Genomic DNA, 18472 nt, shown 5'->3' with positions numbered 1-18472 from the left:
ATGAACTTAGCAAGCTGCTTGTTGTAGTTAACTGTCCAAAGCATTTGCAAATATGGTAGGCCTAACTGCAAGATGCATCCATGTAATGAACCATGTCTTTTTTATGTACTTTAATTCTGCATGGTGCAGGAATTGATGGCAATCACACAAAGATAAAGCACAGAACTCAGCAGTAAAAGACTATTCTTCGAATTTACTTGACCTGTATGTGACAAAGAGGTATTTACAGCATTATTTTACAGTTTGCATGCACACACCAGTACATGCAAAAATTAATTACAAATATGTGTCTAACACATGCAGAGTGTGGGGAGAAATATTTGAGAACCCTCTGTTCTCTAAATTATCTTTAGTATACATATATAGTACATTATAGGAAAATACTTTCATGCTGCCTTTATATGTGATCAGTTTATCAGATGAATGGGGAATATGCATACAAATAAATAAATAATATACCACAGTTGAATGCATGTGCTGATAACTGCATGTGTTGATAACTGCATGTACTGTATACATGCACAAGCACATTTTCAAGCCCATACAACAGGATGCTGCCATTTAATATACTGACTGCCTCAGTCCAGGCCACCAGCCATCAGTGAGGCTGTAATACATGTCCCGTACCAGTCCACAGCAGAACATAAATGGCAATTTTTCTTGGTAGAAAAAACAGACGAAACTGATTTGTAACTTGTCATGGTGAAACTACATGTATGTAAGCCAGTTTCAATTCCCTATAAACTGATTAAAACAAAACCACAAAACAAAAAAACAAAAAAAAAACGTCCGAAAAACTGTCAAAGCCCTAACAGGACCAAAAACGGCCAAAATTTGGTCAAACATGGACAGAATGGTAAGAAACTCAAATTTGACCTGTACTGGCCATGAACAAAGTTTCAATTCAATAAGATGAACCATTTGGAAAAAAAGGAAATTCAAATAACTATTTCATGACAGACAAACAGACTAACAGACAAGCGGTAAACCTACAGGTACTGGTCCAGCTGTAAGGGACTAATAATCCCTGAACCTCACACACATAATGTGCTTGTAATTGTATTATCTTTAATATTACACATTCTGCAAGCAGCACTGATTTCAGCGCTGAAAGCTGGCAAACACTACTCCAGGTTTTGAACCAGTGACCTCAGAATCAGACACATAATAGCCAGCAATTCCATGCCAATCATCTGGACCATTTAACCAAGAGAGCTCTTCCAAATAATAGGAGGCAGCTGACTGACTGGTTTTATGGTGACTAGCTATGGAATCTGTGTTATACACAGAAAGTCTAAAGCCCAAATAATGCTAATACTACCTACATCACTTCATCCATCAATCTGGAATATATGTGTAAGTTCTGGCAGCCTGGACAAAAAGACACTCTGACTTGTCTGAGAAAAATGGTAAAATATTGTGATCAGCAAACTGAAATACAAAACAGCAAAATCACAACAGATCAGATTTAAGCCAGCCGTGGATTGATACTTATGATTTGGGTATTAAAACTTCTCTTAACTCACAACTTAACTGGACAACATAAAATCAGATCTTTATCCTAACTGAAAAAAAAAAACAAAATAACTCCTTGGCAGAGCTACACTTAATGTGCCACTAATGATGAGGTAATGTGTTCAACAGGTACCATTCGATCTACAAACAATCCACAAAAAGTAATATATATGTACACTAGCACTAATTAAAATAATGTGTACAATATATGTATCTCATACAATAGTGATATATCTGAAACTCATAATATGATAACAGGCAATGTCTTCATGTATATGGTTTAGATATAATTTAAAATGGAAGATCAGGTGTAATGAGATTTTACAGATCTAGGTGTAATGAGATTTTACAGACCTAGGTGTAATGAGATTTTACAGACCTAGGTGTAATGAGATTTTACAGATCCAGGTATGACATCAGAGAAATCCAGGTGTAATGACATCAGAGAGATCCAGATGTAATGAGATATTACAGATCCAAGTGTAATGACATCAGAGATCCAGGTGTAATGACACGACATATATCCAGGTGTAACAACATCAGAGAGATCCAAATGTAATGACAACAGACAGATCTATTTGTACTGACACCACATATATCCAGGTGTAACAACATCAGAGAGATCCAAATGTAATGACAACAGACAGATCCAGGTGTAATGACACCACACATATCCAGGTGTAAAACATCAGACAGATCCAGGTATAATGACACCAAAGAGGTGTAGTGACATCCCAGATATTCAGGTGTAATGACATCAGACACAGCTAAGTGTAGTGACATCCCAGATATTCAAGTTTAATGAAATAATACTTGGCAACTGTACCATCACTGATGCTGACACTGTAGCCCAGACGCTGACAGCACCACACCCTGGGAGACTAATCCAGGTGTAATGACATGAGATGTGACTTTTTGCTGATGCTACGACCATAGGCCAGATGCTGACAGCACCACACCCTGGGAGACTAATCCAGGTTTAATGACATCACAGAGATTCAGGTGTTATGAAATGAGATGTGACAAGAATTTTTGCTGATGCTATGACCGTAGGCCAGACGCTGACAGCACCACACCCTGACGTTTCAGTTCTCGTAAAACTTCAAGAATAGAGTCTAGTTCAGTCTGAAATCGTCTGACTTCTTGATTTTTAGCATCCAGCATTTTCTGCCATTTCTCCCTCTCCTGTGCCAGTTCCACGTGCGCCGCCTGTTGCGAGTGACGCAAAAGCGTCTGTAATTCCTGTTCTCTCTGCTCATGACGCCGTTCCATCTGACTGATCTTCTCCCTCAGGCTCTCAAAATGTTGCATCTCCTGACAACAGCAACAAGATAATGGCTGACTGATTGATCAAATGACCGAACAATGTGCATCTCAGGTGATTCACAGAACATTACCAGAATTCCTATGTCCTTGAGGTTAATTCCTCTTTTAGTCACTAAGCCATGTAAGATGTAACAAATCACAAGCTTGAGACTGAGCATGAGCTATCATACCATATTAAACCTGCTAAAGGGTATTCACTAGCAGTCAAACAAGAAAAAGTACAACATATTAAACAACATTTACTTTATTTAGTCATTTATTTGGAGTTTTTTGCTCTTCTCCAACAGTATTTCGGGTATTCAACAGCGGGCAGCATCACAGAGGGAGGAAACCAGGCATAGCCCATGAAAAACCCCTGAGTCTACAGCCATGCAGTGCCTATCCTGTCAAAGCATTGCAGAATATTCAAGAGATTCAGCAAACTGACCAGGATAAAGACAAGCCAGTAACAGGACTAAAACCTGCTGCTGAGTAAATGAGAGATGAACATATGACATAATCAGTCACTTTCATGCTACAGAACAAACCATCATGCATCATTTACAGCATTGGATAATAAGTTTTGTCCAGCATTATTGAAGTTACACATTTTTGCCTGAATTCTGTTTGTATATTCATTTGACTGGTTGCTTAATGCTGTATTCAAGAATATTTTACTAATACGACGACGGTGACCAGCATTATGGTGGGAGGAAAATGACGAGAGTCAGGAGAAACTCACAATCATGTGCAGGCTCCCCACTTCACTATGACCACGGAGAAAGCCATTAAGCTGCACTATCATGCTAGCGATTTCACCTGATTCTCAGAAATCTACTGATCTTAATAGAGAGGAGTTCTGAAGTTTGTTAGGAAGGTTGTATGATATCCTACTGAAAGAAAATGTAAGTTTAAACAACAAAAGTAACATTTCATGACATTTACCTGCATCTAAAAATACACTTTGGGGCCAATTTTTAGGTCAATTTAATGCAGTATTGCCAGTACTCACCGGAGTGTGGTTTTGCTTAGCTTCTCGCACCTCCTCTGTCAACTGCTTCACCTGGGTCTCTAAGGCTGTCTCTCTGATCTTCAGTACTGACACCTGTTCACTGCACACCTGAGCCTGTGCCAACTGTGTTCTCAGGTGAGACACCATTACCTGGTCAAATATAAAGTACTGACTAAAGTAGTGTCTATGTTTTACAGGTGTTTACATGGATACTGCTACACAGACATTGATGAGACAGGCAGTGGGAGGAAAAGAGGAAAATATCTAAACCAGTTCATAATTGTTGTAATTTTAACAGTTTTAAACCAAATCCAAAGCATTTTTCTACAAAAAAAAACAGTATGCAAACAGAAGGATTCCTCCAAAAGCAGGAAATATACCTTTATAGAACTGAGTCTACTTCATACAGTAAGTCTTAACACAGAAGAACAGGTGAGGTAGGACATACCATTAAAACTACACAGCTTGTCTACTGTTTTTTGAAGCGTCCAATGTTATTGCTTTTTGGATGATAATCATGCCTGCAATAGATGTGAACTAACACCCAAATTGACCAAACAATCCATTCTGTACTCTATGGGAGTACAAGTAGAAAATCCAGACATACCCAGTCTTTTTACTAATCTTCAATACAACACGTTTATACATTTATACTTCAACAGTCAGTATTCTGATTTCTGTTTTTTAAATGGCGTTCTCAAGATTGCTGAGAGGGATCATTTTCATCTCTCTGTCTCTTCACCTTGAGGAGCCCCCACTCCATGCTCACATATAATTCCTACCCAATTAAATGCATCCCCCCTCATCCCAGGAACCAATATAATCCTAATATAATTTACCAATGCTCACATCCTTATCATGCTGCCTCACTGGAATGCCATGACATATTGGCCACATTCTACAAAGCCAGTCGCATTCTACTGACACTGGGCAATGGTCAACAGAACAAATATGTGGATCACAACTTCTGTTTATTCAGGGAGCAACATAGGTACTATAGTATAGGTACTAATACCATAATGTTGCTCCATATATTTGTTACGTTATCCAACTCAACTTCTAAATGCCACTGAAACAAGTAGACAATAGTCCTTGGCCAATTTCAGGGAAGTAGCAAGAATACAATGTTTGAAGTCCTAACTTACTTGATTGTTATTTTACCCTATACTTCAGAAGTTTTCCTAACAGTGATCATTTTCATTAATAGAATAATTTGCCTTTGACAATTTACAGACAAACACTCTCATATGTGACGTACATGTACAGATATGTTAGCCAAATTATTTGAAAACAACAAATCTTCAGCAAAAAATTAGGCTGTGTAAACGGCCACACGAAGGTCATCAACTACTTACTGTGTCGCCAAGAACCTACAAGCAGTAAGACTGAAGGAATCTACCAAACTCTGTTTGAGGACGGGTTTGAAACTGCACCTCTAGAACACAGCCCACTTCCCCCATTAATACAAGTCGGACACTCCACACCCTCAGCTACTACAGCATGGTGATTCCTAATCCAAATCTAACAGCTTACCTCCTGAGTGTCCACTTTGTTCTGTAACTCTGCCATTTTGGAGCCTGAATGCTGAAGTGCCTGGTCTGTCAACACTCGCTGTAAATCCTTCTGATGTGACGCTCTCAGTGTCTCAATCTAAAAAGCAGAAAATGCAGTTTATAATTACACAAGACATAAGATTTGATCAGTACCATATTGCTGCTTAACACTGTATACCTGACACTGTGATTGTGATCCAGTGTTGTGTAATAAATGTAGACGGGGAAAAAATGAAGAAAGTTTTTTTACATTAAATGCCACATACAGTGTATTAAAAAGCCTGATTCTGGTATCTAATTTCTTAATCCAAGCAGTTCTTAACACTTCAATTGACAAACTTTTTATTCATGAAAAAAAGGTTCCATAATTAGGACACAATTTTACACATTATTTGACACTGAGAATTACTTGAAATTTCAAAATACTCTCTAAATATGATATAAACATAACAAAAATACAGGTCAGGACAATCACAGGGAAAGGTTGAAGAAATACCGTCTAGTGAGCGGCATCTGTAACAAAGGGAGAGAACTTACCTGTTCCTCGTACTCATCACGACTCCTTCGCATCACCCCCTCTGTCTCAGCCAGGGACTTCCGCAGGTCCACCCTTTGCTGATGTAACTCTAGCTGGAGTCGATCAACCTACACATAAATAACAGCTTCAGATGTGAACAGCTGCTGATGGCTTAAGAGGTTAGCAACAAGATAAAACAGATTGCATACTTGGACTGAATTAGAAAGACCACTCTCTGCAAAAATGGAAATGTCGGCCTGAAACTCAAACTTTAAAAGTCTGTAATTTGTTATGTCTCAATTCTATATGACGAATCATTTTTGAGAACAAAACAAAAGTCCAGAAGACTGTGAAAGTCCAAACACAGGACAAAAAAAATTGTTGAAATGCATGAAAAGGTCCAAAACTTGCCAAAATACTACCTTTCCTTCCTCCATTTCAGATTACCCTACATGACCTAAACTATGACCTATAGTTCACAATAGTGCATTTTTAGAGGCAAATAAATGTCACAAAATATTGCTTTTGGTGTTGAAACTTACAATTTTCCAGTAGAATATCATCTAATGTTCCAAGCAAACCTCAAACTCTCAGAATCAGGAAAAAAGTTGGTTGGTTATGGACGAAATCTATGGTCATTTAGGGTAGCTGGACTTCTCCACTCCGATACACATGTATTAAATTAATTAAACGTGGTGGACAGTAAATGTATTGATCTGACATCTTCCTCTCTGGTGTCATTTCTGATTATCAGAGGAGTGATGAGTACCAGGCAACCTTGTACCGAGACTGCTGGCCATTAAGTGACTGACCGAGGTTGGTTTGAGACTTCGAGTGGTCTCTGCCAATTTACAGCGCTAGAATCTGTCATCCCAAATAATACTGTTACTCAGAGCATGCTGGCTTCCTCTCTGCTTGTATGTGTACGTGGGAAGGTCTGCCACCAACCTGCGGATGGTCATTGGGTTTCCCCCGGTATCTGCCCTTCCACAAAAATGCTGGCTGCTGTCGTATAAGTGCAATATTCTTCAGCAAAGAGTAAACTACCAAATAAATAAATCACAAAGAATACTGATGTCAGTGTTTGACAGGAGTTTTACCTCTGTCCTCAGCCTCTCATTCTCCTCCTGTAGATCTGATACGTGAGCACCGGTAAATGCCTGTGGCTCATATTGACGCTCTGACACCACACCCTCACGATAGGGAGACAGGGGTCTAGTATCATCCCTCGATCCACCACCAGCCTTCTTACCCACACTTTTACCCCTATCAACTGTACCGACATAAAACAGCATCACAATGAAAACACTTAGACAAACTGTGGATCAAGTGGTTACGGCTGTGAATAGACTTGAAACTTTGTCGATATAAAGGCCCAGTCCCATCAGAGCTATGACCTCAATGATAAGGCTGGATTTTTTTTATTGTGGTCTATCATGGCTGATCAACCCTGACTGAAACCCAAGACATTGTCGTCAATCACATCTAAACTTACCCCAAATCTCCACATCACTAAAATTTATATGTGGTAGTTATATTACTGCATGAAATCATAGGCACGCTGTGACTAAAAGGTTCATGTGGTCAGTGAAGATCGATGCATTTGCAGCTGCGACCATTCTGATTGTCTCATGACTGCTGACAATATCTTCAGATATTCAGGTTACACTTGATTTTTTCTTCCAGGTTTTCTTAACTAGTCTTAAGTGTAGGCCTTTACATCTCCACCACCATTTTTTGACATCCTTTGTATAATGAGAAATTTCTCTGCTGAGAATGGGAAACATTTCCCTGAAGAAGGAAAGAAAGCCAACAAAGATCAAATCCCATTTCATAAGCAAATGTATGTACATGTACCACAAGGTTTTCACAAATTTCACTAAAAATAAAACTTATCCTCACGGATCCAGGCCCAAACAGAGCACGAAAATTACAAATACTAGCTAAATGCTACAACCATAATGAAGAACAAAAATTCAAAGCAATCAAGCCAACAGATGAGATACAAGGTATTTTCGTACCAGTCTTTACTTGAGTGACACCATTAACCGATGCTCCTTGTCTCCCTTTACTACCACTCTCCTTAGTTGGGAGTGAGGTTTTGTCTCTCAATTCCAGTTCCTGTTGTAAGGCTTTCACTTTGTTGCTGAATTCCTTTTCTCTATCTTGAAACATCTTGAGCTCATTCCTAAGGGAGTCTAAAAAAGAAATCATCCAATACATTCACACATACATGTACACCACACCATATAAGCTTTCAGAACTGAAAATTTCTTTTTGTCTTTCTTTCTCTGAATGTGCTTGGCATCAACCATAACAGAGAACATCATTTGTTCAACTCGATGCAGTGAACAATAGTACCAATAAACTTGTAACCTTCAATCTTTTTGTACTTAAGGCTTTCACTTACATCCTACCCAAAAAACAAAAATTGTATCGAATATCTTATCACAAGAGCAATGGTTGTAAAGACTCACTCAGTACAGTATTTTCTTCTCAATACTGCATGTTTGATCAACTATTTTACAAACATGACAGCCATATCCACACAAAAAGTTTCCCAATAAAATGAAACAGCATTCGTGTTGGCAGCATCTGAGCATAAATTATGAGCTCTGGGACAACTTTTGCAAAACTGCATACAAAGATTTTCTTACATAAAGGATGACATCAACAAACACAGACACCAAGTATTTATGAATCTGTGGAAAATTTCTCAAGACAATTCCTGAAAATGACCTTTGACACTTACTGTCATCCAGTGACTTATGTTTGAGGTTATCATTGAGTCGGTTGATTTCTGAGCTCATTTCCACAATTTGCTTTCTGTACCTCTCCCTAACTGCCTCTAGCTCTTTTTCTAGGGCAGAGACGCTAGTATGGGGGTGACCTTCCCCAGGTACTCGCTCCATGGGCAGCTTCTCTAACTCTGCTATCCTCTCCTCATACTGCAACTATACACAACAACACGTTGACATAATCAATGTGATTTTCACAATAACGTACAATAAATGACGCAAATTTAGCTGCAGCAGACTAAGCTGCAGATTTACCTGCTTCAAAGCATATCTTCTGGAGAAATAACTTTCTGTTTCATTATGCACCTTTCATTATCAAACTGTCACTATGCCCCATGCACCATAACAACATGGCTACATACCTGTCCCCAAAGTTTTCCACCAATTTGTTGTTCCTCACATCTGTAGATACTTTAGGTGAGGAAAAAATCACAAGTTTGTACCTCTTTTGTACTCAGTGTCTTAACTATCAGGTCATTTATATTCAATAAAAACCATGAGGTTGACTATATTCGCCTTACAGTCAACATATCTGTTTGAACTTGATGCTGACCCTAAGAATTCTGTTAATCTTAACAAGATGTGGTTTGACAAAGATAAATTGGTAAATCAGTTTGCTAATTTATCTATATATCGGACAGAGCATTGCTCCATAGACAACAAAATTTTATACTGTATTCATTTTCCCTGTAAACTCAGCCCTAAATAACAAATCTTTTTCACAAAGTGCTCATCATTTGTTTATTTATTCATCTGACCGGGGTTTTAGAATATTTCACTTATATGACAGGGGCCACCATTATGGTGGAAGGAAACCAGGCAGAGACCGGAGGGAAACCCACAACCATCCACAGGTTGCCGGAAGACCTTCCCACGTATGGCCTAAAGTGATCATCCTAACATGGCTAAAACCTGGCTATGTCCTCCTTCCTCATTTCGAATTTCCAGAATTTTTCAAGGCCTGGAAAAGTTACCCTTAATTTTCAGGCTTTTCCAGGTTTTCCAGGCCCCTTATCCTGTAAAATAAAATAGACACAGATAAACTGGAGAAAAAGGAAATAACCCTACCTTCAGAACATTAAACTTTTGTTCCATGGCCCTGAGGAGTTTATTACACTCTTCATCCTTGTTTTCTAGCTCGGACTCCAGCTTGTGAAGCCGCGTCTCCAGCGCCTGGACAGATGGTGGTTTGACAGAGGGCTGGCTTGCCAAGTCAGCTGCACAAGCTGCCATCATTAGTGTCGGGATGGAGTTGGGGTGACGACGACGCAGGATCTGCTCCATCTCCTTCACCTGAAAATGCAATGGGATACAAATACAGTTACTCAGATCTCTTCACAGCTTCCTAGTTACTATTTTAGCTGTATGTCATCTTATATACTGTGCATATAACTTATACATTATTTGATTGGCGTTTAACTCCATACTCACTTTTCACTTTATATATGACTGCAGTAATCAGAGCAAACCACCACTCCTCTTTGCTAGGTACTAACCTCCTAACTGAAAGCCACGGCTGAACGACTAAGAGCTGGATTTAAGCACGTGACCTCAGCAGTCAAGTTGGTCAAGGATGTGATAGTCACAACCAGCCAGCACTTTACCCATCGCAGCCAGTAAAGGCCCTCCAATATGTCGTTGTAATAAACGTGGGATACACATGTAATAATTACTGTAGAATAATTAGTGTTCATATGCAGAGAGATAAAAATACACTTGTATCATCCAACATTTCACCCTTCTCATATTTTGCCTGATTCTAAAAGCTGTGATGACAAATAAATTTTATTACATTTATCTGCAGATTATGAACATGGCTGTAAGTTTCTTCCATGCAGTTTTATGTAAGATGCTTTGTAATATTGAATGATATCACAAGGAATGTTAACTGTATGTAATTTCTTTAGAATGTCTGCTGAAACAGTTTGATGTATTTATTCACCGTACTGATGTTAAAGTAAGAAACAGACTTGTTCCCAGCAATCAGGTCTCAGATTTGGAGTCCAACAGGGTGGACATTCTCACCTGTCTCTCTAGGTCCTGGATTTTCTTCCCATCAGCAGCTCGCTCTCTCGCTCGTATCTTACTCTCCTCAACCTTGCGACCAGCCTAGAATTCAGATCAAAACTCTACCTGTAGTTATGGTCTCAGAGGAATAATTTTTGTCATAGCCTTATGCTGCGTTCAGTAACATCATTTGTGACATGAATTTGCTCAAAAGAACAATGTGGAATCATTCACAGTTTTGGACAGTCATAATTATGAAACAAGATGGCAGCTGCACAGGCATTTCATGCTTCTGTCCTGCTGGCAGCGAATAGCTTGCTGATGTTGTTGTTTTACCACGGTGACATCAAGGACATTCATGGACAGAGGTTGAGAAGGTTTATAAATGGTTAGGTGACATCTTGGTATACTTTTCATGCGCCAGTTCCCCATTCGCCATCTTTGCCACATGAGTGGTTTTTACGAGTTGTGAGGTCGAATGAAAAGGATTCATATGTAGTGAACTCGAAAATAGGACTCTTAGGCATGTTACCGCTTAAAAGGAGATCCCCAACAACTTTTATTTTCACACTAAATATTCCATAGACACAATATTTATGCCATGTCAGTCTGTAAACTGCATTTAAAAAAATATTATCTTAAATAGTTCTGTTAAAAACAACCCACTAAAGTTGGACTGTCTTCCTACCTTGTCGGCCGCGGAGCGCTGGACAGGTGACATCATGTCACAGAGAACTGCAGGGGTTATGTATTGACAAGCTCTGAAAAGCATTGCTGAATCCATGCATTAGGCCTACCCACTGTGTGCTTTTCCAGAAGCCATCGTATGACTTAATCTACAATTACCCCTATATGTAGGTGTACAGCATAGCCACTGAGCAATATGATGATTGATTTTCCCCCACATACCCACCACCGTAGACACAAACCCGATACTGTCTGGTTTGTCGGATATGAACTGAACATCTGTGGAATTATGGTAGTACCCGTGGAGAATCTGACACAGGTTCGCAGTCCACAAAACATAATTTTTCATAGCCAAATCTAGTGATACACGCTGCGGCAGGAAGCCATGCATTGTGAGTGGTAGTGACAAGAACAGTCTGTCACTCAACATTGATGAAAGTAACAAACGAGCTAATCTGTTATGTTTTCAATGAGTATCAGCAGCAAAAATAAATAAAGCTTGAATTATTTTGAATGGAAACAGCTATTGATGTTCTGGTGTGAACTGAGCTGGAGTGCAGCCCTGTAGTAACCTTGTGGCCATTGTAGGACAAAGGCTACCAGCTCCCTACAGTAAGTGTCACAGCCAGCAGTCACAAGCAGGCAAGCAACTTAATAGCTTCTGCATTTGGGGAGTTAAAATCTGACTGAAATAGCAAGTCTCTTATGACTATGATCGAGTCCTCCGTAATCAAAGGGTGTTTTGTACGAGATCTGGTCCTTATTTTCTCAATCTGTGGCATTTACAGGCCATATATGTAACTTTACAGTGCCCTGCAGAGTGTTACTACAGATGCACGCCACACATATGCATGGAATAATCTCGAAATTAGTTTTAAAAGTATAGCGATTGTTTGTGTTACACACAGAGAAGCACCACATCACTGCTGGATATGTACCACTGTGATGTCACAAAATCAAAGATGGTTCGATCAGAGTGGAGTCAATTTTCTGATCTTTGATCATCAAATTCTTCTGTTTTTGACATTCCAAATGATCGGTGGAATTGATTCATGGGACATCAAACTATCTATCTGCAGTTTGGCACATCCAGCCCTGGGATCTACTTCAAGTCAGTTACAGCAGAATTCTATTCTGTAATTCTCCTCTCAGAAAGCCTCACCTCTGACTGTAACTGCTCTATCCTGGTCTTCAGTCTGCCTATCTCCTCTTCCTTCTGTTTCAGGCAAATGACATCTTTGTCCAACAACTCCTGATTCTCAGCATACCATTTTAACTTTTTGGCAAGCCGCTCAACCTCTATCTTAGCAGCATTCTCAGCTTTCTGCATGATGGAAAAAAGTGTTAAATATGTACATTATAGTGGGAAATTATGGACTTAAAACTTGACAAAAGTAATCAAGCATCACAAAAAAAAGTGGCTGTAGCTATGTGGGTTTGATTTGACTCCTCTTCCAAAATATCTACAGCTTTATCTGTTGTCTTTTCTTGTAAATAAATCATTGCATTTTGGATCTGCAATACAAAACAATAGAACAAAAAACAAAACAAAAATAGAACAATCTAACATGACCATCACCAAATTTTCCCTGGAATAATTATCAGCAGTAAATCCAAAACCTTTGAATGAAAATCTTTTTAAATTTCTTCAACTGATTGGTCTAATGCATGTACACCAAAATCTCTATAGACAATCATAATTTACACAGATTAACAATTAACACTCGTTAACACTACAAGAAATACCTACATGTATCATGGCATTGTGAAACACCATAAAAATAGACATTATGTCACCACAATAAATGTCAGAGCAACCTCCATCTGTATGAACTACTGACCTTTGACTCCTGCAGATCTGCTTCAAGGGAAGTAATCCTGGCAGCATCAGGGGAGCTAACTACTGTATTTCCTGCTGCAATATGCTGCTGCACAGTCAAACCAGTGATCACCCCTTTGTTTCGTAATTCTTCATCCTTCCTCTCTAACTGACTCCTAGTAAAATGATTGGTTTGAAGAAAATATTTAAACCAGTTTAATCACTTACATGTGCACGAATTCTACCAATGAGCTTTTTCAGATAATGCAAAATAATACAAATCATTTCTTGTGAACCCACACATAACATGCTTCCTCAACTTTTGTTCTTGTTTTGCGCTGCAAAGTTTGCACGATACATGTAAGTACAAAAAAAAAAAACAGTGATACTAACATGGTAATTTTGTTTTCATCTGAAAGTTCTTCAACAAGTAAGTAATTTATTCATTTCAATATGACTTATGTCTTCCAAAAGAGGCTTAAGAGTTGAGAAATGTCAGTAAGGTTATATTTATAATACCTGTGTAATCATTAATACTATCTAAAGACACCAGTACAATTAAAGACAATGAGAAGCCTCTCTATAATCAGTCTTAAAAATTACTTATCACTCCAAAACTGTAGCTTAATTTGACAAAAAGCCTGTACTCATAATCTCCTATTTATCTACACTAAGTGAAAGTAGCGTTACCGGAGTGATTCCAGATCTCTGATCAGTTTCTGGTTTTCTCTGAACAGCCTCTCCTCTGTTTGTTTGTTGTGCTTCTGAACAGTCTTCAGTTCATTGTATAACCGCTGGTTTTCAGTCTGATACCCAGCCATTAACTGTTCCTGTTCTTTGATTTCCTTCTCCAGCATTAGCACTTGCTCCTTTGTCATCCCTTCTAGAGAGCCTCCATTAGTTACTCTCTTCTTTAAATCCCCCTCTGATTCGGACTCAGCTACCTATAGCCAGCAAAACAAATTTTAATATTTGACTGGCGTAAGAAGTAGTGCTCATGATGACTTTATTCAAAACAGAAGTTAAGTTTAACATGGAGGGAACTTATCTACACGTGTACACACTTGGGGAACCAGGCTCGCCTTAGCAACTGGGCACAGCTGACACACTTTCCACTTTAAACATATTAAAATGAAGCTACATAGAATACAATCATTACTCACTAGTCAAACAAGAAAGTTTCTTTAATATTGTTTCTTTTCCACCAAGGGACCACTAATAAAAATCAGCACCGAAACTTCACTTAGGCAGACAAAAAGTAGTACCAAAGCTCTCTGGACACAAAAAGAGGAACTAGAAATCACAGCCATAACACAATCAATATGAAATGTACCGCTGGTTATATTTCATGTCTTTACTGAATCACATAATCTACATCAAGACATGAAGTACATGTACCATCATAAACAGCTCATGTAGCATCATGTAGCCATCCAAGGCCTCAGACCATTAAATGTTTCACTGAATATACATAAAATGTTGTCTATTCATATATAGCCATAATTACTATTACCTTTATGGAAAACTAAAAACTTTCATCAAAACCATTAAATTCTGTAAGCTAGTAAACCAGGATATTTGCTTTGATAACAGTTAACATTTGCTACTGAACATTTCTGAAGGAAAAGGCCTATCATTTTACAGAAAAAGAATAATTATTTACTACTGATGTACATTTGAAAATACACAGGCTAATAGTTACTTTCAAAATTACTGATTACTGCATTAAAACATATACAATCAACAAAAGAAATAAGTAATAGTTACCTTAGCTGATAAAACAAAATTCTCCTGTTTAAGTTTGAATATTTGTTCTTCGTATTCCAACCTGACAGCCTCTAGCTTCCTGCTCAGCTCTCGCTCCTGGTTCTCTAACACAGCTGTCAATCAAACGTTAGCGCATGATCAATAAGGCCATCCCTAAATATTCCTTTGTTGAGCATAACACTAATGTATGACAAAAAAATAGTCAGTCAACGGGGATTTTTGCCACTTAATTTCTGTACTGTCCACTGGGGCCTTATGAAGATTGTATTTCAATTAATACTTAGAACTGTTTCATGTATGTCTCAATGGTTTTTCATCTGATATACACTTTAATATACTGTTATCGATTGACTTCAGCTGAAAGTGATGCACAGTACCTGTCTTTCTCTGCTGTTCCTCTTGCTCTAACCTCCACTGTTTCTCTCTCAGCTTCAGCTCAGTCATCAGCACCTTCTCTCTCTCCAGCACTGCGCCACGGTTACCAGCAAGGTTCTCAGACAGAGCATTTGCTGCCTTGAATGTGTAATGATAGGTAATATGTGTGCTTTATCTGTGGTTCATGACCTGAATGTCCTCTAATATGTACATATGCTGGAATTAACTATTAGCATGCTGGAATTAACTATTAGCATGCTGGAATTAACTATTAGCATGCTGGGATTAACTATTAGCATCTTATTTCTTGTCTACTTAGAAAATGACAACAGTCTATCATCTACCTGCACATGTGTTTGTACAGCTGCTCAGGTGTATGTGTTGGTTAGGCAAGACCAAATTTATTTTGTGTTTTAGGGGCAAGCTGACACCAAAAAAAAAACAATAAAACTGAAGATCTATCTTAATTTCTATTCTGTTCTGCTCTCTTACTTAGAACTTGCCCCTGTCTCATCAAAGTTTACCTACACTTATGCTTTTAAGTATACAATCCAGCTCAGGTTAAAAGTCAAACCAGACAGGAAATGAGTGCATTCCTAGAGGTCTTTCAGACAGTCTGTAGAAGGGTTGTAGAGTGCTTGTAGAGAGCTCTTGGACAGGCAGTCAGCGATCCGTCCACAGAAACTGACACACACGTGGCTGACTATTGTCAGGCCTATGCACTAACTTCGGAAAAGTTCTTCAAATTGTTAGGATGATTTAAAAGATTTTTGAAAGATCAACATAATATAGATTACTTGAAAACACCGATAGCTGGGGCTGGGCCTACATGTCTATCAACCGGAAGTAGCCTACAGTGAAAGGTCTGAAGTCTGATGATGCCTGATTCTGTCCTGAGCATATGTTGTTTTGGATTTTTTTGTTTTTAGTTCTTTTGATATGAGGCTTACAATATCCTTACAGAAATATAAACACATGATGTTATTTAGACATCACCTTTATACAAATGTGACAAATGATAAGACTGCTGTCTGCCTGTGTTGTGGCAAAGTGTTAGGCAGGAATCGCTATTACACCTGCTTTATGTGCCAGACAGTCACTTTGGTTCGTGAAGTTTACGAGAAAATTTGGCGAGTTTACAATAAAATATCGCAGCCGATGACTTTCAGCGCATATTTTGTTGTGCTAAGGTAAGTTACATATTGCAAGATAAACTTTCTACTTTTCATGGCTAGTATATGTTCACATAGCCAAATACACGGGAACTGCACCTTCGCATGAAGAGTAGGATATGGAAGCAGGTGGAACTATATTCACACCTTCCAACAATACCCTTACATGCCTCAGCAGGATTTAGACACCAAGCTCAGTAGAGCGTTTGTCACGCACTAGTACAGCCGTATTCAGTATCTTGGAGTTCACTACCTGCTGTAAACAACTGACTTTTAGGCTGAGCTGTACTGTACATATACTTACATTGAACCGAAGTCTACTTGACATGTTAGACAAAATTGTAGTTTTTTAACAAAATGAACTTTGATGAAACTCATACCTGAAGCAGTGGTACTTTCTCTGGCTCTGTCCCTGAGAACTGATCCCTGATATATTGAACAAACGATTCCACTGAGGCCATGAGTTGGGATTCCTTGGCTCCATCTTGAGGTAATGGCTGGAATGCTGTCTTAGATGACTGTGTGCCTAAAATGTAAATCAGTAATCTAGATTAATTAACTGCTGCAAATTATAAATCATTAATTTAAACTTCATGCACAGATGTACCACTGGACCACAAACACTAAGCGTAGAATATTCATCTGACATATCTATAGTGCTGCCTCAATGAAAGGCTATGCTTTATAGTATACCAAACTGAACACCAGGAGTGACACCCCAAGTCACAGTATACTAGTCACAGTATGCCCATGACCTTAAATTGAGCACTTATGCTAGGGAAGTACCACAACTGCAGATTTTCATTCTTTAGGTACGACGTCTCAGGATTTGAACGCCAAACATCTGCCAGCAACCTGCAGATGATCACAAGTTTCCTCATGGCTCTGCCTGGTCGGCTGGCTGCTCTCATATAAGTGAAATACTCTTGAGTACGGTGCAAAACAACGATCAAATAAATAAATCAAACACATTACAAGTTAACATTCTACAGCTCGGCAATTGCAGTGAAGTGATGCTCAAACTGAAGTTCTAATAAACCATCAGAATACCAAATAGATTTGTCAACAGAATTAATCTAAAGAACAACCTTGATGCAGTGTGGAGAAATTACATCAGCTAACGAAGGCTGTTCCTTCACAAAATTTACAGCACAACCAACAGTTCTTCAAAAATGTTACAAAATCAGCAGCACTTAAATTCATGTATCAAAAACCAACTTGATATCAATTTTAAAGTGTCATGTTACCTTTGACCTTTTGGTGGGCCACATGTGCTGGTGACCACGACTGTTTGCTAGGTGGGGTTTTCTTGGGGGAGGGGGGTTTAGAGCTGATGACCCGCTCAGGGCTGACCTCAGCACTCCTGGTTCCTGGCTCACGGTCCCTTCGTAATGGTTTCTGACTCCTCTGTCCATAACCTGAGCTTTTCACAGTGGCTAGCTTCGTTTTGGAAGATTTTTTCCCTAAAATCAAGAATTTGAGTCAGATATGTTCAGACACTACAGGAGACAAACGTCCATGTCTGCTACATAGCAAAAACAAGAATTAAAAAGTTCATCCACCAGATGTTCTAAGTTTTTAGTGCTGTCATTACAAAAATACAGTGACATCCCAATGTATAATGACATAGCCACTTTGACAGCATTCTTGCCTATCTTTTAATATGGTATTATTTTATGCCGATATAAAACTATCCTCAGACAACCATTATTAAAGTCAGCAATACACAAGCGTATGTACGTCATTCACAAGAATACTGTGATCATGGTTAATTAGTTTTCTATATTATATATACCAGCCAATGTTACAACTGGCCATACATGTAGAATAATGATGTAATGTCACAAAGGAAGGCCATTCTGATATAATATTGTATCTTGAAACATGTGAGTTATGGACATTATTGTACAACAACACATTTTACTGAAAACGAAACAGAAACCCT

At 38.6% G+C, this 18472-nt stretch overlaps 1 protein-coding gene across 2 annotated transcripts in view; it reads right to left on the bottom strand.

The window, feature by feature from the left end:
- Window positions 1-497: 497 nt before the first annotated feature.
- LOC135472281 (centrosomal protein of 162 kDa-like) overlaps window positions 498-18472 on the bottom strand; it is a 31503-nt gene continuing 13528 nt past the window's right edge. For both annotated transcript variants that reach the window (XM_064751719.1, XM_064751728.1), the window contains exons 15-30: window positions 17775-17990; window positions 16908-17053; window positions 15358-15493; window positions 14981-15093; window positions 13904-14157; window positions 13236-13389; window positions 12557-12718; window positions 10726-10809; window positions 9769-9993; window positions 8655-8856; window positions 7924-8100; window positions 7003-7175; window positions 5923-6030; window positions 5366-5482; window positions 3833-3982; window positions 498-2829 (exon numbers count right to left, since the gene is read on the bottom strand). In XM_064751719.1, the coding sequence (XP_064607789.1) occupies window positions 2557-2829; window positions 3833-3982; window positions 5366-5482; window positions 5923-6030; window positions 7003-7175; window positions 7924-8100; window positions 8655-8856; window positions 9769-9993; window positions 10726-10809; window positions 12557-12718; window positions 13236-13389; window positions 13904-14157; window positions 14981-15093; window positions 15358-15493; window positions 16908-17053; window positions 17775-17990 (2690 nt within the window). In that variant the 3' untranslated portion in view covers window positions 498-2556. The remainder of the gene's footprint in view (window positions 2830-3832; window positions 3983-5365; window positions 5483-5922; window positions 6031-7002; window positions 7176-7923; window positions 8101-8654; window positions 8857-9768; window positions 9994-10725; window positions 10810-12556; window positions 12719-13235; window positions 13390-13903; window positions 14158-14980; window positions 15094-15357; window positions 15494-16907; window positions 17054-17774; window positions 17991-18472) is intronic.

The sequence above is a fragment of the Liolophura sinensis genome, chromosome 1 (assembly GCF_032854445.1).
Source record: "Liolophura sinensis isolate JHLJ2023 chromosome 1, CUHK_Ljap_v2, whole genome shotgun sequence".
Taxonomy (NCBI): Eukaryota; Metazoa; Mollusca; class Polyplacophora; order Chitonida; family Chitonidae; genus Liolophura; species Liolophura sinensis.
The sequence above is the reverse complement of the archived record's forward strand: the minus strand, read 5'-3'. Positions and strand labels throughout refer to the sequence as shown.